The 24,566-nt window shown below is 43.4% G+C and overlaps 1 protein-coding gene across 8 annotated transcripts in view; it reads left to right on the forward strand.

Annotated features, from left to right (window-relative positions):
• The window catches only part of spire1b (spire-type actin nucleation factor 1b), a 58,487-nt gene that overhangs the window by 21,370 nt on the left and 12,551 nt on the right, over positions 1-24,566 (forward strand). For all 8 annotated transcript variants that reach the window (XM_061818720.1, XM_061818721.1, XM_061818719.1 and 5 more), the window contains 4 exons: positions 17,599-17,670; positions 17,935-18,099; positions 20,017-20,103; positions 23,392-23,521. In XM_061818720.1, the coding sequence (XP_061674704.1) occupies positions 17,599-17,670; positions 17,935-18,099; positions 20,017-20,103; positions 23,392-23,521 (454 nt within the window). The remainder of the gene's footprint in view (positions 1-17,598; positions 17,671-17,934; positions 18,100-20,016; positions 20,104-23,391; positions 23,522-24,566) is intronic.

Consider the following 24,566-nt stretch of genomic DNA (forward strand, 5'->3'; position numbering starts at 1 on the left):
ACATAAAGAGACAGACCTGCAATAAATGGGAAGTGAGCCTACACTGCTTGCACAGTTGTCAGGTGAAGGAGCCACTATACCATCAGTAACTCCACTACTGAGTGGCCTTCCTCGCGTATATACGCATTCCACTTGCCGAGATTCTCCATGAATGATTCTCCATCTCCATTCTCCATTCTCCATTCATCCATACTGAAGCTTCTGTTACAGCACACATTAGCAGTATCATTATTCAGCCAGCATGGAAATAATTCGCAGTCAATGACTGCAGGCGCGAACGTCAGTTGAACTAGTTCTCTACCTCATTGTCAGCTGCGCTTGATTGGAGACCAGTCCTGGGACAGTCTGTTTTTCTCTCAGAGTCAGGTGGGATAAGCTACCTCACAGTGATTATAAACAGGATAAGCAGTAGAAAATTTGTGACACCAGTTATACGCGCAGACTAAGGAGCTACAAAAGTCAAACTACAATTACAGTAATTAACATATTGTTAAACACCATTAATTGGATTCCCTTGTGTGGGTGAACCACGTACATCATCTATTACAGAGTAATATACAGTGCCTTGTGAAAGTATTCGGCCCTCTTGAACTTTTCAACCGTTCGCCACATTTCAGGGTTCAAATATAAAGATATAAAATTACAATTTTTTTTGTCACGAATCAACAACAAGTGGGACACAATTGTGAAGTGGAACAAAATTTATTGGATATTTTATACTTTATTAACAAATCAAAAACTGAAAAGTGGGGTTTGCAACATTATTCGGCCCCTTTACTTTCAGTGCTGCAAACTCATTCCAGACGTCCAGTGAGGCTCACTAAATGATCCAATGTTGACTGATAATGCTAAATAGAATCCACCTGTGTGTAATCAAGTCTCTGTATAAATGCACCTGCTCTGTCATAGTCTCAGGGTTCTGTTTAAAGTCCAGAGAGCATCATGAAGACCAAGGAACACACCAGGCAGGTCTGAGATAGTGTTGTGGAGACATTTAAAGCCGGATTTGGATACAAATAGATTTCCCTAGCTTTAAACATCTCAAGGAGCACTGCACAAGCAATCAATATTGAAATGGAAGGAGTATCAGACCACTGCAAATCTACCAAGACCCGGCCGTCCCCCTAAACCTTTCACCTGAAACAAGGAGACGACTGATCAAAGATGCAGCCAAGAGGCCCATGATCACTCTGGATGAACTGCAGAGATCTACAGCTGAGGTGAGAGAGTCTGTCCATAGGACAACAATCAGTCGTACACTGCACAAATCTGGCCTTTATGGAAGAGTGGCAAGAAGAAACCAATTTCTCAAAGATATGAAAAAAAAGTCTCATTTAAAGTTTGCCATAAGCCACCTGGGAGACACACCATACATGGAAAAAAGGTGCTCTGGTCAGATGAAATCATAATCGAACTTTTTGGCCACAATGCAAAACGATATGTTTGGCTTAAGAGCAACACAGCTCATCACCCTAAATACACCATCCCCACTGTCAAACATGGTGGTGGCAGCCTCATGGTTTGGGCCTGCTTTTCTTCAGCGAGGACAGGAAAGATGGTTAAATTGATGGGAAGATGAATGGAGCCAAATACAGGACCATTCTGGAAGAAAACCTGTTGGAGTCTCCAAAAGACCTGAGACTGGGACGGAGATTTATCTTCCAACAGGACAATGATCCAAAACAAAAAGTCAAATCTACAATGGAATGGTTCACATATAAACGCATCCAGGTGTTAGAATGGCCAAGTTAAAGTCCAGACCTAAATCCAATCAAGAATCTGTGGGCAGTGCTGAAGACTGCTGTTCACAAACGCTCTCTATTCAACCTCAATGAGCTTGAGCTGTTTTGCAAAGAAGAATGGGCAAGAATTTCAGTCTCTCGATGTGCAAAACTGATAGAGACATACCCCAAGCGACTTGCAGCTGTAATTGCAGCAAAAGGTGGCCCTACAAAGTATGAATGCAAGGGGACCGAATAATATTGCACACCCTACTTTTGAGGTTTTTATTTGTTAAAAAAGTTTAAAATATCCAATAAATTTCATTCCACTTCACGATTGTGTCCCACTTGTTTTTGATTCTTGACAAAAAAATTATTATTTCATATCTTTATATTTGAAGCCTGAAATGTGGTGAAAGGTTGAAAAGTTCAAGGGGGCCAAATATTTGCACAAGGCACTGTACACAAGAGTATAATTTCTATTATGTTTCGGTCATAACCGTGGCATACAAGAAGGCTTAAACAGAAGCATGAAATAGGCATGCAAATTGCTGAGGCTCTCAGCACAGTGGACAGCATCTGCGCGTCAGCTGATACTTGAAGGCATCTGTGGGAATGCCTGCGCATAAATAAATGAATAGGCTTTTCATGGCGCATGCTTTATGAGTCATGCTTTGAAAAATCGCCTTACACATTTAGTCATACCTCTTTATCTAATTCACTAATCACTGTTTGTTGACTCAGTTTGGAACAAGACCATTCCTTACATTGCATCCAGTACTTTAGAACAAGAACATTCTTCTTATTTACAACGGAACAACATAATGTTTACTTTTACTCCATATTCCACTCAATGGTTTCTGGTGCAGGGGAAGTTTAATTCATTGTCGAAAATAATTGTGGGTCTGTAAATTTGAAATTGAATTTTTTAAATGAGATTTTTATTCTTCAATTTTTGTTAGAGCATCTACCTCACAGTTCTGAGGACTGGGGTTCAAATCCCAACCCCGCCTGTCTGGTGTTAGCGTGTTCTCCCTGTGCCTGCGGGCACTGTGGTTTCTTCCCACATCCCAAAAATATGCATGGTAGGTTAATTGAAGACCCGTAGGTGTGAATATGTCTGCAAATGGTTATTTGTTTCTGTCCCCTGCAATCGCCTGGCAATCCGTTCAGGGTGTAGCCCACCTCTTGCCCGAACATAGCTGGGATTGGGTCCAACACTCCTGTGACCCTTATGAGGAGAAGAAGTTCAGAAAATGGATGGATGCATGTTTTCAATGTAATCTCTTTTCTAGAAGTCTAATTCATTTACACTTTCCCCATTGATAGAAAATGTCACCCACAAATCAATGGAGAACCTCTAAAGTATTCACGTCTGTCTAGAAATATCAAATATATTTTATTGATTGTCGGTTCATTTTGTTAAATCCCAAAATGCTTACAGTTTGTGTGTGGAAAACAAATAAAAATGACTAGCAGTTCTGCGGTAGCGGTGGAGCGTGGTGCTTATAAGACACGCTCTTGAGGTGACGGGCCGAAATGGGGCACAATGAAGACAAACATGTCCTAAAGCAGAAGACAGGACCTGACGTGTTAAAATGCAGACAAAACTGCCATCTCACACTAACTTTCCAAACTAATGTTTAGACAGACAACATCACTAATAGCTTTGGTGCTGTGTGATGGGGACGCTCCATGAAATATCTCAACTTTATTAGTATTTTATTGAATTTATTATACAACGTACCAGTTTAAGAAATTACAAAACTTACATTCTTCATAAATTATGTCCAACATTCTCACAAACTGATTGATTATACCAACCACATTAACATTATTACAATAGGTCATTTATTCAATGTCAGGCTATTTCAGATAACTGTGTGTCTCGGGCAGAACACAAGATTAGACCCAAAATGCACGACTCCGGTGACTAGGTGCAGTTCGAGAAATGGATTTAATTCATCCGTGCTCGGTAAACAGGCAAGCAGTCCAAAAAAGCAACAGTATAAGAATTGTGAGGCAAAAGCACAAGGTCCAAAACAAGGAACCTAGCTCGCTTATAAAGGGTCATTGACGGGGAACAAGAAAATGATGGAATGTGATGACAAGGTGCAATGAAATGGCAAAGGACAGAGTGAGACATGAGTTAATGTATGCATGGAGTAATCGGGGTAGACGAGGCACAGGTGGGGAGACTCCTCATGATAGTACGCTTCAACAGCCGGCACGGGACGGCTCCATAGCCTCAGGATGTGCAGCATGGAAGTCTCGGATGAATGTGTTGTCGATGATAACTTTGACGGGATCCAAGAGTGCTCCTCAGGCCCATAACTTTGCCAATCTACCAGATAATGCATCCCCCTCTACCTACAACAAGAAGCCAACAGCCACTACACCGAGAAGATGGGTCCCCTGTTCACAAACCGGGGGCAGGAGAGGGCCTGGAAGGTGGGTCCAGCAGGGACACCCAGGCAGCTTGAGGAGGCTGACTTGAAGCACTCGGTGGACCCCTATGGATCTCTAGAGCTTCAGCTTCATCGTAACAGGATTAACGACGTTCGTGATTGGAAAAACCCAACGCATCTGGGAGCAAGCTTCTGGGACTCCACGGGAATGTGGATGCTGCTATATAGAGAGCCTCACTCGTTGACTCACTCTTTAGTTCGGTCCCGGTGTCCTTTTACGGTAAGCTGTGGTCTTATAGGACCACCCCTGGTGGAGTAGCATTTGCTGGGCTCGCTTTTAGGTCCTCCTGCAGAGTCTCACCAAGGCCAATGCAGAAGGGATCGAAGACTTGTGGGGCTATGGCAGGAAACGAGTTGGTTGATAACAATACGTGATGTGAGAAGGAGACATACCAGTGGATGCAGAGCAGAAATAATTGTGTCCAAAAACATATCGTAGCCCCTATTAAGGAACAAAATTCCTTCCAGAAACGTGAGACAAATTAGGGGCCCTGATCTGACACTACGTTGCTGGGAGAAACATGTAATTTGAACATGTTGTTCATTATAAGATCTGCGGGCTATTTCGTGGAGGGAATTTTCGGTAGCGTGATGAAATGAACCATTTTCGATAACCAGTCAGTAAAAGTGAGAATCTAGTATTGCCCTGCAAAGCCGGCAATCTGATTGACCCAACAATGATTTCTAAGTGGGAGAACTTGCAATATAGCAGGGTGTTGAAATAATTGTTTTCTTCACTGTATGAAAGGCCCCTTCTCCACCCATAAAGAATCTTATCTGTGAATATGATTGCCATGCAGGGTCTTTCCTAAAATAACTCAGACCCTTATTGAGATCAGGCATTTTTCATCCCTGTAATTACAAGTGAGAGACAAAGTTTTTCTATGGGGCAGAAGAGACTTTGCCTTGGATTTGGAGAACACCTCTTTATAGCATGATAACAGGTAGGTACTTGAGACAAGTGAGGATTCCCAGAAGAAAACTGTGGGCTCCGTTAACAGTACACGGTGGCTTGAAACAGGTCCGTACGCAATTGCTGCCTCATGGCATAACATGCCCAGAAGACCAGTCAATATAGGGGTGATATAATCATCCCCCCAAAAACCCCCCAAATAATGTCATTGTTTATAGTGTCAAAATCCTAAAGCTAATGTGCTAATGTAGGATTCTGTAAATATCAATGTGAGTGTTTTGGTGCGGTGGATTTTTCCCAAAAATCTACCATCTGCAGTATACACCTTGCTAGGAGAGTGTTCAACAAGTTGGTATCGGAACCAGAGTCAAAGAATGGGGTCGTTTTTATTTCCTGCTTTGGAGAGCATAGTGCAATTTGAGGTAGCTCACAGGCAGGATCTTCCTTAAAGAGATTAAGACTCACCGATGTCATGCCCATGTTAGGGGCACCCTCAGCTTTGACAAGACAATTACCAAAGGAAAGGCCTAACTGCCTGCAGTAGAAGCGCCATCTTTCCCTCCGCCTACATCGACATTCTTCCAGGGAAAGACGGAACCTGGTCAGCTGCGCGGGTTCATCCGTGGTGGGGTCGGCAAGTGGCTTAAAGCTTGTTTCCCTAGCGCACGGTGATGGATCTTTCCGCTGATCTCTGTCCTGCTCAGGATCTTTGAGCCTCTTCTCAGTATTTATGGCAAGAGCGATGCCCTTGTCCAGGTAGGTCAGTAGATCTAATGGGACCAGTTGATCCTTGACGGTGGGGGATAGCTCTTGAAAAAAATGCTTCTCGTACTGCCCTATTGTTCCATGATTGTGTGCCCTGAATCTGTGAATGTGCTTTGGACCCATGTGGACTCAGAGATTGATGCAAAACCTCTAGGTCAGTGGCTTAAAGAATTAAATGCCCAAGAGACACAGCAGGCCAAAGAATTTGCTGCTTACTGCCGCCATCACAAGGACCAATGGGAGCGGAGATTAAGCAATTTCCCTCCCACAAGGCCACAGCTTATTCTCGCCCATTCACCGGCCCGCTGCTGAACCACGCTCATGCCTCGAACGCGACCGAGCTGCAGTCGACGCTCGTGGACGCCTCGGTGGGGACCAAGCTGCAGCTGACGCTCGTGCATGCATCAGTGGGGACCGAGCTGCAGCCGACGCTCGTGCATGCCTCGATAGCCACCGATCTGCTACTGAGCCAAGCCCACGTTGCTGTGTCAACAGATCCGCCGCTGCGCCATGCCCACGTCGCGGTTTCAATAGATTCGCTGCCAACTCACGCTCACGCCGCGGTAGCCACTGATCTGCTATCGAGCCAAGCTCACGTTGCGGTGGAAACAGATCCGCTGCCTCCCCACGCCCACGTCAAGGTTTCAACAGACACGCTGCTGACCCACTCTCACGCCGCGGTATCCACCGACACGTTTTCGAACTGAGCCCACGTCACAACAGACTTCCGTGTGTGTGTCGAAGTAAAATAGCGGACTTAGCGAATGAAGACAAGCGTGCCATAGTGCCGCCAGGGTTTGTTTTCCCAAAAGACAAAACTCAGAAACTATCTGCAGAGGGCTTAAGTTCAGAGGATGGAGTGGATTTAGATAATGACGAGAAACTATTTTTCTCCAGTGAAAAGGAGGAGCACTTTATCATCATCATCACTCCATGCTGTGCCCAAGAACAATGTACTCGTGCCCTCCAGTTTCTGTCAGTTCCCCAGCAGGATCCCCGACTCTGAGTCAGTCAGGTTCAGTTTAAAGCCGCCGACTCTCAGTCATGGGCAAGCCCCCAGTTCAAGTGCGCCAAGTCAGAAACCAAAAAAGCAACAATGGAGCGTTCTGCGGCCTGCGATTTTTCAGGTGCCACTCTCCAAATCCCATGCTCCTGTTCAGGCGGCGGCGGCGATGACTCCAAGGCCACTTCAAGTTCCTGTCTCGACGGTGGCAAAGGCTCGTCGGCCGCCTCAAGTTCCCGACCCAGGGGTGGCGACAGTTCATCGGCCGCCTTAAATTCCTGTTCCACCGGCGGCGATGGCTCATCAGCCGCCTCAAGTTCCCGTCCAGGGGGTGGTGAAGGGTCTTCGGCCGCTTCAATTTCCTGTCCAGGCGGCGGCGCCGATGGCTCGTTGGCCGCCTCATGTTCCTGACCCGGTGGTGGTGACGGCTCGTTGGCTGCCTCAACGTTTCCACCGTGGCAACAACAACATCATGGTCCTCTTCGTTACGGTGCCGGCAACGACAGCAACAGGTATACGGCTGCCTCACGTTCCTGTCCAGGCGGCGGCGAAGGCTCGTCAGCTGCCTCATGTTCCTGTCCAGGCGGTGGCGAAGGCTCGTTGGCCGCCTCACGTTCCTGTCCAGGTGTTGCCAACGGCTTGTTGGCCGCCTCATGTTCCTGACTCGGCGGCGGCAACGGCTCGTCAGCTGCCTCACGTTTCCGCCCCGCCTTCCTCTCATGCTTCAATGGCAACCAGTCCGCAGCTGTCTGAGGACCACGCCACGGCGGCAACCAATCTCCGGCTGATTCACAATAGATGTCCAGGAATTACATGTGTCCATGTTGCGGCTCCTTTTCTGCCATAGCAGTCATGTGGGAAATGACGAATGCGATCTTAGCCCGCTCTGCTTGCAGCTCAAAGTGGAGCTCGCACTGCGTAATGAATGGCTTTATATTCTCGGAGTCTTCCGAGAATCTCTCCGGATGAGAGAGCGGTGAGCAGACAGTCGCAGATGTGACAGGTGCTAGCCTGGTGACAGACTTGCAAGTAAATGCCGGTCCTGTGGTGGCACTAGGTCTTGTGCTGATGACATCTTCCTTTGGGTTCATGTTTATAAGAACGTCGAACTGCGAGGCCACCTACCTCATCATGGTGTCCTGCTGCTCGGAGAGCTCTGTCAGATGGAGGTGGAGGTCAGCAAGTTGTTCATCTGTGTTTGTGAGCTGTTGTCCTTGAGGCCTGGAGAACTTTGCACACAGGGTCCATGTCTCAGCCTGTTCATTCTCTCAAGGGCATAACATGGGATCAGACCCAAAATGCACGACTCCAGAGACAAGGTGCAGTTCGAATTAATCCGTGGTCCGTAAAGAGGTAACAGTATCATAATCGTGAGGCAAAAAGGCGAGGTCAAAAACAAGCCAGGATCTATTTTACAAGAAGTCTTTGACTGACTAGAACATGACGACGTGGTAAAACAAACTGGACAGTGAGACATGAGGTAGTATATGCATGGAGGAATCAGGGTAGATGTGGCACAGGTGGGGAGGCTGCTCACAGAATCGGGTGTGCATGAAGCGGGCAAATGACCTCACACAAGACATGATGTCCTCCTTCAAAGACATTGTGACAGTTTTTCACCTAATGAGAAGACCGCAAATGTGAGCATGAACCTCAATAATGTGGTTGAATACGATATCATTCTTCAGTGTATTTCAATTTCCCCTTCATTTGCTGTTAGGCTGTTGCTATGAATACGCAATGTTTTTCTACTGTCCATTCACTGATTAACATCACGTAAAAGCTTTGCCTCTTGGGCAGCAGTGTATTTCCTATTGGGAAGTATGTACTGTATTTATGTGTGTGCATGTTTGTGCCTGTATGTGCACGTGTGTGTGTGTCTCCACCTCTAAGGTTCCATCCTGCTATGTTCTTCTGAAACTACCCTTTCAGTGTGCATAATGGATGTGAATGAATAGAGGGTATTTGGTCAGTTACATAACTGTTCAAAAGAAAAGGAAGGACAGTGAGAATTCTTGTTAGTCGTGGGAGAAAAAAAAGTAAACGAAAGCAGACTGAATGTACGCTACTATTGGATGGACTAAGATATTGTAGCATAGAATTTTTCTCTCCTTTTATTTATCTTGGGCCAACTGTTTATTCCAATTGTATTATCCATCCATCCATCCATCTTCTTAGCCACTTATCCTCACAAGTGTCACGAGAATGCTTGAGCCTATCCCAGCTGTTCCTGGACAAGAGGCAGGGTACACCCTGAACTGGTTGCCAGCTAATCACAGGGCCCATGGAGACAGTCAACAGTTGGACTTCCCCAACTAAGTCTCCAACTAATGCATGTTTTGGGAATGTGGGAGGAAACTGGAGTGGCCGGAGAAAACCCATGCAGGCAGGGGAGAACATGCAAACCACACAGGAAGGGCGGGGATTGAATCCTGGTCCTCAGAACTGTGAGGCCAACACTTTACACCTGTTCCGCCGTGCCGCCCACTTCAAAATTAAAATAGTAAAATATGAAGGATTTTTATTTCAAATGTCTCTAAATTTGTCTAAATGTCCCACCCAACTCAGTTTACGTTTCTTGAATTTAAGTTCCCTGTACAATACAGACAAATCAAGAGATACACTAGGTTATATACGTTATAGTATGGATTCTTGTTACTGTAGAATTATTTGCTATAATACTGTGATTTGTCCTAAATTATTAGGCCTCTGACTTTTTTTATTTCACAAAGCTGTAATGACATAGAGTGATTTCAATTAAACGAATTTTGATGTTCTATTTTGTATGAACAATGAGTGTGTGTCACAAATATGCACTGTATTTCAAACCCAACTATGAGTTTTCCCCATAAATGTTGGCCAGATGAACAATCAGCATGTCTGCAAAGAGGTCCTGCGGTGTTTGCTTTCACCCGCGAGAAGAGGTGAGGATTTTAGCAGGACAGCTCATGGCTGCCATGACAACACACCCGCTCACAATGCGCTTAGCATCTGACAGTTCCTCGCTGAGAAGTGTATTGCTGTGATGGAACAAATTCCATTCACCCGACCTAGCTCTGTAATCTCCCCCCCCCCCCCCCCCCCTCTTTACCAACTTCAAGGGCGTCATCAGGGTATCTTATTTTGAAGACCTCAATGACATAAACACGGCGGTGATTGCAGACCTGTGTAAGATCCTGGAAGAATGTTTCCAGGAGTGCATGGAAGCGTGGCAGAATGTGTGTTAGACTCCAAGGGATTATTTGGAATGATTGAGGTTGTAATTTGGATTTGAAATATATCTTTTGGGACACGAGCCCTGAAACATTTCTGACACACCTTGAATCGTTTTGGTTGTATTTTGCGTCATTAAGTAAGTCATGACATCCCCTTTCATTGCCTATTTCCATTCAACTTGACTGGCTCCCTCTACAGTATTACATTACATCCTTCACAAAAATCTCCTCCAAGTTCTCCACAACTCAGTCCCCACTTACCTCTGCAACCTCCATCAGAAATATAGTCCCTCCTGCACCATCCGTTCAATCTCTGCTGATCTCCTCACAATCTCCACCTTTTTCCGCAGCACCAAGAGTTATTGTTAAGATAAAAAGATTTCCACCCTATACCATAGCCCGAAAGGGACAAGCCGAAAGAAACACACACACACACACCATAGCCCAGACAATGAAGAAGACCAAAGATTGTTCACACAAAACAGTGAGCACTGAAGAGATATCTCTGCAGTTCCTTCAATATTGATGCCAGCCTCTGGGCAGCCTCCCTGTCCAGTTTTCTTTCAGTCTTTTGATCAATTTTAATTTTACTTTGTGTAGATTGCACCCTCGCACATTCATGGTTTGGCCTGTGAAAATTTGACAATTCATGGAACCATGTCTAATGTAAAAAATATTGCTTTTTCACACTCTTATGGCATCCTTGTGATCGGAACCTAAGTTGAATTGAGGGCAGGAACTTCATATTGTCAGCCCTTGCCTTGTCTTTTAGAAAAAAGTACTTTTCCGCCATCTTGTAATATGTGTAAGCAATTCCAAACCTTTTTGGGTGGCTTTCAATTACTGAGTTTTGTTACTTCAATCCTTTTCTACCATATCTAATTGGGGTTACAGAAAACACCCGTTTTCATATATATAAATATATATATATATATATATATACTTATAAAAATTCTGTAAATCCTATAGACTTTTGTAATTCACATAGTCACCACCACAACACTCCATTTGTACAGCTGAGTTCATGAGTTCCTGCATGCTTCTCCTCCTGTTCTTGTGCTGTCTTATTCTTACCTCATAGGCTGCAGAACTACAGCACCATGCAGCACTCATTTAATGTTTCATTTTTGTAGGTATGTAATTATTTACTTTTCTCATCCTGTTATACAATTAGTGCTTTTTCCTGTCTTTGTTTCTCTCTCCCCTTTGACACTTTGTTCGACTGGTCGATAAACTTCAATTATAAAACTTGAGAAACCACAGTAGAAGCTTATAAACTGTACCGTAACACAATAAAACTGTTCCAGCATAAAAGGGATACTGTCATGATCCTGCCGCTCCAGCACGAGCTGTGCGGGTGCGCTGATTGAGCCGCACACCTGCGTCTCATGCGGGCTGATTAGTCTGTGTATTTATATCACCCCGATGACGATTGGTCCCCGCCAGTTCGCTGAGCTTCATGTCCCGTTCCAGCACTCTCGTATCCCTGATCGACAACCCGTGTGTACTGACCTTCGCCTGTTCTCCGACCAACCTTGTAAGCCTGACTTCTTTGATACTTCTGCCTGATTTGATCGTTCCCCTGTGTACCGACTCCTGCCTGCCCGCTCACCTGCTCTCTTCGCCCGACGTCCCAACTATAGCTGCTGCACCGGACTGCCTGCTCGATCCCCTACCTCTGCATATAATAAACGTTTCTCCTTGAACTACCTTGCATCTTCCGAGTCCTGCATTTGGGTCCTACTCTCATCCCGATGTTCCGTGACAGATACAGATGCTCCATCCCGCTTGACCCAACAACTGAAAAGGACACAAGAAAGGGTACTTGTCATCTCAAAGAGGGAATCGCACCGTTCCAATGAACAAGCATCTTTTTCATCTCATCACTGGCTAGATAGACCTAAATGTCCTGCCTTCATCCTTTCAACATTGCCAAATAACAATAGAACACTGTACCAGATTAAGTGATGCAGTTTTGATGTAGCAAAATGTATGAGACTGAGAGTGATGTTACATAAGAAACACATTGTAGAGCTTACTTTATGTTCCAGTGACAGCAGCTGTTCCTGTGGAAAGCAAAGCAAATGTATTTGTATAGCACATTTCATAAACAAGGTAACCCAATGTGATTTAGGTGATTAAAAGCATTTAAATTCAAATACATGAAATATTTAAAACGGAAAAGAACAATTAAAACAGTGTACAGTCCAAGAAATATATTTCAAAAGTGGAAATACTCTAAAATCCATGAGAAGAAAGAAGAGTTTTCAACCTGGATTTAAAAACATTCACACATAGGACTGACGTCACCTTTATTGGCAACTTATTCTGTTTGTGTGCAACATAATAGCTAACTGCTGCTTCACCATGTTTGCCTTAAACTCTGCGCTCCACTATTTGACATGAGTTTGGTGATCTCAGAGCTATAATGGGTTTATATTCCAGAAGCATTTCTTTCATGTATTCAGGACCTAAACCATTTAGTGATTTATAGACCATTAGCAGGACTTTAAAATTTGTTCCAAAGGTGACTCTAAACCAATGTGAGGACTTTAGGATTGGAGTTACCGCTTTGTTCTAGTCAGAAGGCGAGCTGCAGCATTCTGAAGGAGCTGCAGCTGTTTAAATCTCTTTTTGGGGACTCCAGTCAGAAGACCATTACAGTAGTCAAATCTACTTGAGATAAAAGCATGGATGAGCTTTTCCTGGTCTGGTTGACACCTTCAAGCCTTCACTCTTGATTTGTTCTTCAGATGGTAAAAGGCAGTTTTTGTGATAGATTTGATGTGAAAGTCAGGTTGGAATCTAGCATAACACTAAGGTTTCAGACTTGGTCTTTGTTTTTTAAAGATAGGGAGTCCATGTATTTACTAACTGAAATTCTATTTTCTTAATTGCCAAAAACAATTATCTCAGTGGTCTCTTGTTGTTTATCCATCCATTGTCTTAGCCGGTTATCCTCACAAAGATTGTGGGACTCCTGGAGCCTATCCCACCTGTCCACTGGCAGGAGGCAAGGTACACCCTAAAGTTGTTTCTAGCCAATTGCAGGGCACATGGAGACGGACAACCGCACTCACAATAACACTTAGGGGCAACTTATAGCGTGTCCAATTAATCTTGCATGTTTTTAGGATGTGGGACGAAACCGGAGTGATCGGAGAAAACCCATGCAGGCACAGGGAGAACATGCAAACTCCACACAGGCGGGGTCGGGATTCAACCCTGGACCTCAAAACTGTGAATGTCAATGCTTTACAGCTGCGCTATTGTGCCACCTGTTGTTGTTTAGTTGAAGGAAATTTTGGCTCACCCAGTTATTGATCTGCTTTCGACAGTGACTGCCAAATATAACCGTGTCATCGCCATTGTTATGATAATGAAAATTAAAGTTCTGAAAATTTGACCCAAGGGTAGGTTCTACAGGCTGAAGCAGAGGAGTGCAAGAACTGACCCTTGAGGGACCCATATAGCATTGCCATTTGTTTAGATTGACCACTTTCAATGGTTACAAAGTAGCATCTTTATTCCAGGTAGGACCTGAACCATTTAAGGACCGTTTGATTTCCATTGATCTACCGTATCAAAAGCCACACTGACAAAAATTGACACCTTTTCTTGAGTCAGTATTCAACCTTGTGTCATTTAACACTTTGAAAAGAGTGGATTCTGTACTGGGATGAGTTTGGAGACATGATTCAAATTCGTCAAAAAGTTCATTTAAATTCAAGAAATTCCAGAGTTGATTAAAAATAACGATTAACAATCTTGACTATTAAAAAGAGATTTGAGATGGGTCTATACTTTGCTAACATGGAAGAATCCATAATCTAACTTTTGGAAAATATGTGAATAAAAAAATCCCCAAAAATGGTCAGAAATAGCCATATTGACAGGGGCGAGGTGATGCCACTGCCATGTGCAGGGCTGCTCCTGGCAGCAGTTCCTCACCTGTGCCTCATTGATAATAATTATGCCATGTATTTAAGCCTTGTGTGTCGTATCTTAGTTTGGTAGTTCATTGTGTGACTCTAGTGTGAGTTTATGATCTTCTTCTGAGTATTTACCTCGTTACCAGGTCCCAGCGTTCCTGTGCCACAGCCAAGTCTAGTCAAGTCAGGTTTTATGTGTAAAGTTTTTCACCTTGTTGTTATCTTACCTTTCTCGTTTTTGCTACCTTGCCTTTTGCTACGTGTTGTTGTGCGTCTGCCTTTTTATATTGCTTAGCTATGTATGACCTCTGCCTGGAATTTAACCACCTTCGAAAACCATGTCACTGCCTCGGAGTCCTGTATTTGTATCCTACCCCATGTCACTTCTTTGTGACAGAACAAACTGACGAGACAGGGACTCAGTGGACTTTTGCCCATAGAATAAAGCTGTTTGAGAGTTTCTTGCTGACTCCTTTGCCTGCCTTCTGTCAGAAATGGACACTTTTGTGAGGCAGATAGAGGAGTGTTTCAATCAGGCTCTGAAGAGGACCTGCAGGCACCTCTCACCTCTCGGGTCTTGTCGGTGCCCGGCCCAAGGCGTCAGCCTTGTGCTTTTGTTCCAGCGACGCCTGGCTCGTGGTGTACACCTCTCACTGCTGTTTCGTCGACACCTGGTCCGCAGCGACCAACTTTCACTTGTGTTCTCCAGCGCCGGCGTTCAATAGGCAATAGTCTTCACCCTATGATGCAGAATGTGCAGTTCACGATAATAGTAGATCTGTAAGAAGGAAAAGACGGCAACCCTGCACTTTTCTGCCGGCTCCATTTGTCCCTTGACTCAAGTGTGGATTTATGTGAGAGCTGCACTTTTGTGGAGCAAGCCTAAAATGTGGACTTTTCCTGTTAAATATGAAATTTTGTGTATTTTATCATCAGCCTAACCACACTTTCTCTTGCGTGCTTTAGAAGCTATAGTAAGTCGAGCACCCCAAGAATCAGGAGCATTGTATTGTACTTGAAATTTGGATGCAATTGCAATACTGTTTATGCTATACATACTAATAATAATGTAAAAGACTTCCAGAAAGCTATCAGATATATTTAAACATCACAATTGCTACTGTCAGGGTTTTTAAAAAAATATTTTTCTTTCTTTCTTTCTTTTTCTTTCTTTCTTTCTTTCTACTGAGGTAACTGAAGTTTCAAGTAGGATAACAGCCAATCACATGTCTGACCGCTGCTTGAAGCAAACTCATTGAATGAATGTATACCAGGCTCCTTAATGGATCACACCAACCACCAGGGCAGCACAGAAAGACTGAGCAAAACATATTTATCAAGTTGATCAAAGAATCACCACAGTCACCTACTGGTTAACACATCTGCCTCACAGTTCTGATCACCCAGGTTCTAATCTGGTTTGTTTGGCTACTCTCCCCGTGCCTGCATGGGTTTTCTCCAGGTGGCTGGCGGAAAACCCTATCAGGAGTTTCAACTCCCTTCTCTGACAGAACTTTGCTGATGTTCTGTAGGGAGCGGGGGACATCGAGTGGACGATATTCTGTACCTCCATTGCTGAGGTGGCTGACCAAAACTCTGGCTGTAAGACGTTTGGTGTCTATCATGGCAGAAATCCCCAAACATGTTGGACACCAACGGTAAGGGATGCTCTCAAGCTGAAAAAGGACTCCTGTTGGGCTTTTTGGCCTGCGGGACTACTGAGGCAACTGATGGGTACTGGTTGGACAAGCGGAATCCAGCTTTGGTGGTCGCTGAAGCAAAAGCTCTATGGGAGGAGTTTGCTGAGGCCATGGAAGAAGACTTCCAGATGGCTTTGGTAAGATTCTGGTCCAACAGTTGACGTCTCAGGAGCGGGAAGCAGAGCACCGTCAACACTATGTCTAGTGAGGACGGGGAGCCCCTGTCCTCCACTTGACACAATATGAGGTCATTGAGGTGGTTAAAACCCTCCTCGGTGGCAAGGCCCCGACAGTTAATGAGATTCACCTGGAGTTCCTAGAGGCTCTGGTGTTGTCGGGCTGTCCTGGTTGACACTCCTCTGCAGGATCGTATGGGCACCAGGGACAGTGCTTCTGGATGGGCAGACTGGGGTGGTAGTCCTGACTAGATAGTGGTCCCCCTATGACCTAGACAAGGGGTCGGGAAACTTTTTGACTGAGAGAGCCATTAATGCCAAATATTTCAAAATGCAATTTCAAAAGAGCCATATAGTATTTTAAAAAACAAGTACAGGTGTATTTGTGCATTTATCTAAGATAAACACAGAGTATAATAAGTCTCAGAATTATTTTAAATATCATTGTTACGCTCTTGCTAATGATGACAAAAGTACTTACCATGAATGCAACTTCTGGTGCTGCTTGGTTTTGCTGATGGCTTTGTAGTCTGTTTCATACGTTGTTAGATTAAGCTTCATGCAGGCGTTCAGACTTCCATCCATTAATCGTGACTGTAATTCAATTTGATTTGCCATCATAATGGAACGATGGTGAACAGTTCTTGTTGACGAAGGCATGTCTTTTATTCGTTTGATTATCTTGTCTTTTTGCAAAGTTGTTGTTTGGCTTTGACTTACTACCCATCTATGTATTTAGACAGACAGCAGAAGGCTCTCTCTCCACAAAGGCTGTCATTTTTGTTGAAAACTTGAGTACTCCTCGTCTTTTTTTCTTTGCGCGTTTCCATAATTAGTTGTTCCGACCCGATCGGCGTTATACCCTTCTGCGCCTGCACACTGCTACAGCAACTACGGCAACCCCACTAAGATAAACTGTCTCTGCGTCATTTGCGTTGCCTGCATGACGGGAATCACATGTACAGTATGTCGTTATGAGGGCTCTGCAAGCCTTATCCAACCATTAAAAGAGTCAGGTTTGGCTTGCGAGCCATAGGTTCCCGACCCCTGACCTAGACTATGTCTCTTGGCTGGCATGGGAATGTGCCAGGATCTGCCCAGAAGAGCTGGGTAAAGTGGCTGTGGAGAGGGAAGTCTGACCTTCCCTGCTAAAGCTATTGCCCCCGCGACTCGACCATGGACGGGTAAGCGGTAGAAGATGGATGGGTGAACATACTAAACCACTATGTTTCATACACTAATGTTAGGATCTGGCATCTTGTAGATTTGTTACTCTCCCACCCTTCAATCACATTAGAGATTTGTCACATTGGGAAGGGCAGTTAACAATCTATAAACCCATCCATCCATCCATCCGTCCATTTTCTTGGATGTTTATCCTCACAAGGGTCGCGGGAGTGCTGGAGCCCGAAGGGCACATGGAGACAAACAGCCGCACTCACAATCATGCCTAAGAGCAATTTAGAGTCTCCAATTAATGTTGCATGTTTTTAGGATGTGGGAGGAAACCGGAGTGCCCAGAGAAAACCCATGCAGACACTGGGAGAACATGTAAACTCCACACAGGGATTGCTGGGATTGAACTCAGGTCCCCAGAACTGTGAGGCAATTGTTTTGCAGCTGCACTACCGTGCTGCCACGGACTAATATATTTACCACAATTTATTCATTCATTTTTGACTCATCTTTCTCTTTTCTCTAACAGAATCTTCGTAAAATGGAGGAGGAGTCAGGAGATCCCAGAAGAGACCTGAATGAGTTACAAAGTGGCGACTGGGTAACAAAAAATAAATTATCTCAAATGAGCTACTGAACATGCCTCATCCCAACTGTGAAGGGCAAATAGACTTCATGAAAATCAAACCGTGACCACAACAATGCCAGAAGTCTGTCTTAATGTATGCCTTTGCAACTTTATATAGATTTAGCAGCTATATTTAAGAGGGCGGAAGTATTATCAGATTGTCTCAGCAAATTATCTTTCAATGAGGAATGAGGTTTTTTTCCCTCCCCACTTCTCATGTCCTTTACTTCCTGTCAGGCTCGATTTTGGGTTCAGGTGATGAGAGACCTTCGAGAAGGAGTCAAGCTGAAAAAGGTGCAGGAACGTCAGTACGACCCACTGCCCACTGAGTACCAGCTTACCCCCTATGAAATGCTCATGGATGACATCAGGTCCAAACGATACAAACTGCGCAAAGTCATGGTTCGTATCTAATCTGGACAACACCAACATGTGATTAGTATATTTATATGAATTGCTCAGTCATTCACAAGCAAAGATGGGACGATGCTCACCTCTTTATGAACAAGTGCTCGAGGAAATAATTGAACAGTTTAAGGACAGTGTTACTGGACAAGTTCCCTGTCAATTGACAATTAATTCATTTGTTCTGTTATTCATACTCAACGTGTGTTGTACGAAAGGGGTACCAACTGCCGCAGACAAATTCTGTGTGTTGTTACATACTTGGCCAATAAAGCTGATTCTGATTCTCTATACACAATTCATAGATTTCATCATGTATGGTCCATAATATAATTGAAAGGTTCATAGAATCTGGAGAAATCTATGCATGTAAGGAGCAAGGCCGAAAAGCAACATTGAATGCCCATGAAATTTGATCCCTCAGGCAGCACGATATCAATAATCGACATCAATGTGTAAACGATATCCCCTCGTGGGCTCAGCAACATTTCAGAAAATGAATGTCAGTAAATACAGGTCGGTGCTACCCTTGTAATGTGCAGCTTAAAACTCTACTTTCCAAAGCAAAAGTTATTTATCAATGACACCAAGAAACGTTCCTGGCTTCTCTGTGCCTGAGCTCATCTAAGATTGACTGATGAAAAGTGGAAAAGTGTTCAGTGGTCCGATGAGTCCACATTTCAAATAGTTTTTGGAAATTGTGGACCTCGTGTCCTTTGGGTCAAAGCGGAAAACAAGCATCCAGACACTTATGGACACCAAGTTCAAAAGCCAGCATCTGTATTTGTATGCTGCTGTGTTAGTGCCAATGGCGAGGGTAACTTACACATCTGTGAAGGCACCATTAATGCTGAAAGGTATACAGGTTTTGAAGAAACATATGCTGCCATCCAAGCAATTTCTTTTTCATGGACACCACTGCTTATTTCAGCAAGACTGCCAAAACACAATCTGCACATGTTACAATGGCGTGGCTTTGTTCTAAAAGAGTGCGGATACTAAACTGGCTTGGCTGCAGTCCAGACCTGTCTCCAATTAAAAATGTGTGATGCACTATGAAGCATAAAATACGTATGACAACAGACCCCAGGGTGTTCAACAGCTGAAGCTGTACATCAAGCAAGAATCAGAAAGAATTCCACCTCCAAAGCTTCAACAATTAGTGTCCTCAGTTCCTAAACGTTTATTGAATATTAAAAGAAAAAGTGATGTAATAATAATGATAAACATGACCCTATCCCAGCTTTCTTGGAACATGTTGCAGCCATAACGTTCTAAGTTGTTGATTATTTGCTAAATAAAAATAAACAAGGTTATCAGTTTGAACATTAAACATCTTGTCTTTGTGATGCGTTCAATTACAGTAAATATAGGTTAAACATGATTTGCAAATCATTGTATTCTGTTTTGATTTCTTAAACATAACATAATTGGAATTTGGTTTGTACATTTTTGCATATCACACAAAGGTTCGAAATCATAAAACCAATTTTAAAATCACTCAGAGACAACCCAAGGAAATACAAAATGCAGTTTTCAAATCACAATTCAGTTTACTACGGCACAAAAAAAATCAAAATCTTTCAGACACTCTGTGAAAAAGCAATTGCCCCCTGAACCTAGAAACGGGTTGTGCCACCCTTGGCAGCAATAACTGAAATTGAGCATTTGCGATAATTGGTAGGAGGAAACGGAGTGCCCGGAGAAAACCCCCGCAGGCACAGGGAAAAATGTACAAGGAGAGGCGGGATTTAAACCCCGGTCATCAGAACCGTGAGGCCAACACTTTATAGCTGCTCCAGTGTGCTGCCGCATTTAAACCAATTAAATGTAATAATATGTATTGTTTCACCTCATTTTTGCAATCAATTTAAGGGATGGATCAATTGTTGCATTCGCTTGTGTGTTATTCAGGTGAATGGAGACATCCCACCCAGGCTCAAGAAGAGTGCTCATGAAGTCATATTGGAGTTCATTCGATCCAGACCCCCCCTTAATCCGGTAAGTGGAACTATATTCTTATGTCCTCTAATCAAAATCCCTCCCAATGCAGCTCGCGACACCCTCAGTGAGATACTGACGATTGACATGTGTCAATATTAGCTTTGTTACTTGACCAGCATTTCTCAACCTTCATTCAGCCAAGGCATCCTATTCAGTACATTTCTAATGGATCAATAATACATTTTAAAGGACTGGTTAGCACACCTGCTACACAGTTCAGAGGACCCAGGTTCAAATCCCGGCCTTGCCTGCAGAGAGTTTTCATGTTCTCTCCGTGTGTGCATGGGTTTTGTCCTGGCACTCCGGTTTCCTCTCAGATCTCAATAACATTCATAGTAGGTTCAGTGAACACTCAAAATTGCCCATAGGTGTGTATGTGACTGTGTATGGTTGTTTGTGTATATCTGCTCTGCAATTGGCTAGTGGCCAGTTGAGGTTGTACCCCACCTCTGGCCTGGATCTCGTCCATTTTCCTCTGACACGCACTGTCCTCATGTCTTCCCTCACAACATCCATCAACCTTCTCTTTGTTCTACGTCTCGCTCTTTTGCCTGGCAGCTCCATTCTCAGCACCCTTCTACCAATGTACTCACTCTCTTGCCTCTGGACATGTCCAAACCATCAACGTCTGCTCTCTCGAAAATTCTCCCCAAAACATCCAACTTTGACTGTCCCTCTAATGAGTTCATTTTGAATCTTATCCAACCTGCTTACTCCTCGAGAGAATCTCAACATCCAGCTCTGCTTCCTGTTATCTTTTCAGTGCCACCGTCTCTAATCCGTACATCATGCCCAGCCTCGCCGCTGTTTTATAAACTTTGCCTTTCATCTGAGCACACACTCTTATGTCACATAACACCTCAGATATCTTCCACATGCTGTTCCAATCTACTTGGACCCGTTTCTTCACTTCCTTACCACACCCACCATTGCTCTCGATTGTTGACCCCAAGTATTTGAAGTCGTCCACCTTCACTATTTCTTCTCCCTGGAGCTTCATTCTTCCCCCTCCACCCCTCTCAATCACGCACATATATTCTGTTTTACTTTGGCTAATCTTCTTTCCTCTCCTTTCTGGTACATGCCTCCATCTTTCTAATTGTCCCTCCACCTAATCCCTGCTTTCACTACATATCACAATGAACACCCATCCATTTTCTCAGCCTCCTATCCTCACAAGCATCGCGGGGAGTGCTGGAGCCGTTCCCACCTGTCAACGGACAGGAGGCGGGTTACACCCTGAATTGGTTGCCAGCCAATTACAGGGTTACATAGAGACAAACAACCATATTCACGATCACACCTAGGGGAAATTTAGAGCAAACTCCACACAGGCGGGTCCGGGATTGAAACCGGGACCTCAGAACTGTGAGCCCAACGCTTTACCAGCTGAATCACTGTGCCGCCCACAGTGAACACAAAATTTTCATCGTAGCTGCATGTTCACTGTGAGAGAGATAATCTAAACATAAAAATCCAGAACTCACAATGTATGATTTTTTTTTTTTATGATTTATTTGCATGATACAGCTGCAAAAAAGAAAATACATTTGAACACCTGATAAAACCAATGTTAATATTTGGTACAGTAGCCTTTCTTTGCAATTACAGAGGTCAAACATTTCTTGTAGTTGTTCACCAGGTTTGCACACACTGAGGGACGGAGGGATTTTGGCCCACTCCTCCACACAGATCCTCTCTAGATCAGACAGGTTTATGGGCTGTTGCTGAGAAACACGCAGTTTCAGCTCCCTCCAAAGATTTTCTATTGAACTTCTTCCTTCTTATGGAGCCACTCTTTGGTTTTCCTGGCTGTGTGGTTTGGGTCATTGTCATGTTGAAAGACCCAGCCACGACCCAGTTTCAATGAGGGAAAGAGGTTGTTCCCCAAAATCTCACAATACATGGCTGCGGTCATCTACTCCCTAATACAGTGCAGTGGTCCTGCCCTATGTGCAGTAAAACACCCCCAAAGCATGATGCTACCACCCCCATACTTCACACTAAGGATGGTGTTCTTGTGATGGAACTCATAATTCATCTTCCTCCAAACACAGTTGATGGAATTATGACCAAAAATCATTCTCCCATGACTCCTCTGTATTATGTAAATGGTCACTGGCGAACTCAAGATGGGCCTTGACATGTGCTGGTTTAAGCAGGGGAACCTTCCGTGCCATGCATAATTTCCAACCATGAAGTCTTAGTGTATTACTAACAGTCACCTTTGAAACGGTGGTCCCAGCTCTTTTCAGGTCATTGACCAAGTCCTGTCTTGTAGTCCTGCGCTGATTCCTGACCTTTCTAAGGATCATTGAGACCCCACGAGGTGATATCTTGCATGGGGCTCCGTTCCGATTGAGATCGACCGTCATGTTTAGCTTTTTCCATTTTTAATGATTGCTCCAACAGTGGACCATTTTTCACCAAACTGCTTGGCAATTTCTCTGTAACCCTTTCCAGCCATGTGGAGTTGTACAATTTTGTCTCTGGTGTCTTTGGACAGCTCTTTTGTCTTGGCCATGTTACAAGTTTGAGTCTTACTGATTGTATGGGGTGGACAGGTGTCTTTATGCAGCTAACGACCTCACACAGTTGCATCTGATTCAGGATAATACATGGATGGAGTGGAGGTGGACTTTTAAAGGCGGACTAACAGGTCTTTGAGTGTCAGAATTCTAGCTGACAGACAGGTGTTCAAATACTTATTTGCAGCTGTATCACACAAATACATCATTAAAATAAATCATACATTGTGATTTCTCGATTTTTGTTTTTAGATTATCTCTCTCATAGTGGACATACACCTACAATGAAAATTTCAGACCGCTCCATGATTTCTAAGTGGGAGAACTTGCAATATAGCAGGGTGTTCAAATACTTATTTTCTTCACAGTATGTAATAAATTTTAATTCACATTCGAATGATGTCTGGTTTCAATCTAAGGATATCTGACTCGTGAATTTTTCTATCCCTATACATAATGCCATGTGCTGATTCTAATTGTGCCAATTGAGTGGAAAAAAAAATGAAGATTTGCTCTTATGAAACATGCAAATGCAGCCTTAATGGAACACTTGAATTTTGATCAAGAACTTTTATGGTACAGTGCATAAAGAGTGTCGTAAAAAATTGGAAAATTCATTGTGGCCACATACGTGACCCAAAAAATCTGGTTCTTAAATTTTTCATAGTTTATGAATAAAGACAAATCTTTTGTTCAGCCTTTAAGCATCACAATACAGTAGACTTGTTTTTCTGAAAATCAACACATTGTTTGGAAGGTGTCTGCACGAAAACTGAAGCCACCAACTCAGCCTCCTCCCACCCTACATGAGAGGATCCTTGAAGAAATTAAATCTGAGAGGAAACTTCGTCCCGTGACACCAGATATTGTCCGCAGAGGAAGGCTAGGTACGACCCTCAACACCTTCTTGTTTGTGCCTGCTGCCTTTTCACACTTTTGAGTTCATGGACAACAAATATGTTTAACCTAGTATTTAACAAATATAAAAACTAAAATAAACAAAAAATATATGCAATTATATGCACGGTTCTCTATCGTCTATATTGTGTACCGTCTGCACTTTAAATGCCATATAAAAGGAGCATTTTATAATGCTGGGTTTTTAACAAATGTTCAGTTTGTACAAAAAAAAAAAGACTACACGTAATACACTATTTCCCTTCATTAGTTACATCCAGTGGAAATTTTAACGTGTTGTGACTCCAATATATTGCATCTATGGATACTATTTGTTCGTGATGGCAAAATGTCAATTTCATACAGCAATCCCACCCCGAATAGATGTTTAGATTATTATCTTGGATATCAAGAACCTCTTACTGTATGTCCCAAACAGAGCCTTCAGTACCTAACTTAATCTTAACGTGAATTTTGAGTCTTATCCTTTCACGTCATGACTGTGCTAATTCATTAAAAATCCCAAATAACCCAGAATTACTTAATAAGAGTGAGGTTGCAAAGATATTACTAATCTACTGTTGTTTCACACGTTAATTTTTGACTCTTCTCTAATGCTGCCATTTGCGTCTCAACCATCACCTCCTATTTTTTTTGCTAACTATATACCCACAGCATCGTGAGAGTTGAATTATAACACTAAGTGAAATGCAAATTATGGTACATTCACTGCTACTAATTGCTTGTAAAATACAAAAGTCGCAAGTTTTCCGACCCCTGAATCTTGAATTAAGTATGATAACTTCCAGAATGTCCTTCTATCTGCAGTAAAAGTATACTACTGATGATAACCCTCTGGCTTTATTCACCTCCTAATCAAAATGACTGTCCATGCCATGCATTTCTCGTTGCAGTAATTCGGCCTCTTAGCATGTCTTTCAGTTTTGATACTTCAGGTAACGTTCTTCTTGCTGCTTACCTGGCTTTCATATTTTTTAATTACATCTCCTCTTCTCATTTGCTATGGCTGCTCAT

This window comes from Syngnathoides biaculeatus, chromosome 5, assembly GCF_019802595.1.
Source record: "Syngnathoides biaculeatus isolate LvHL_M chromosome 5, ASM1980259v1, whole genome shotgun sequence".
In the NCBI taxonomy this organism is placed as follows: domain Eukaryota; kingdom Metazoa; phylum Chordata; class Actinopteri; order Syngnathiformes; family Syngnathidae; genus Syngnathoides; species Syngnathoides biaculeatus.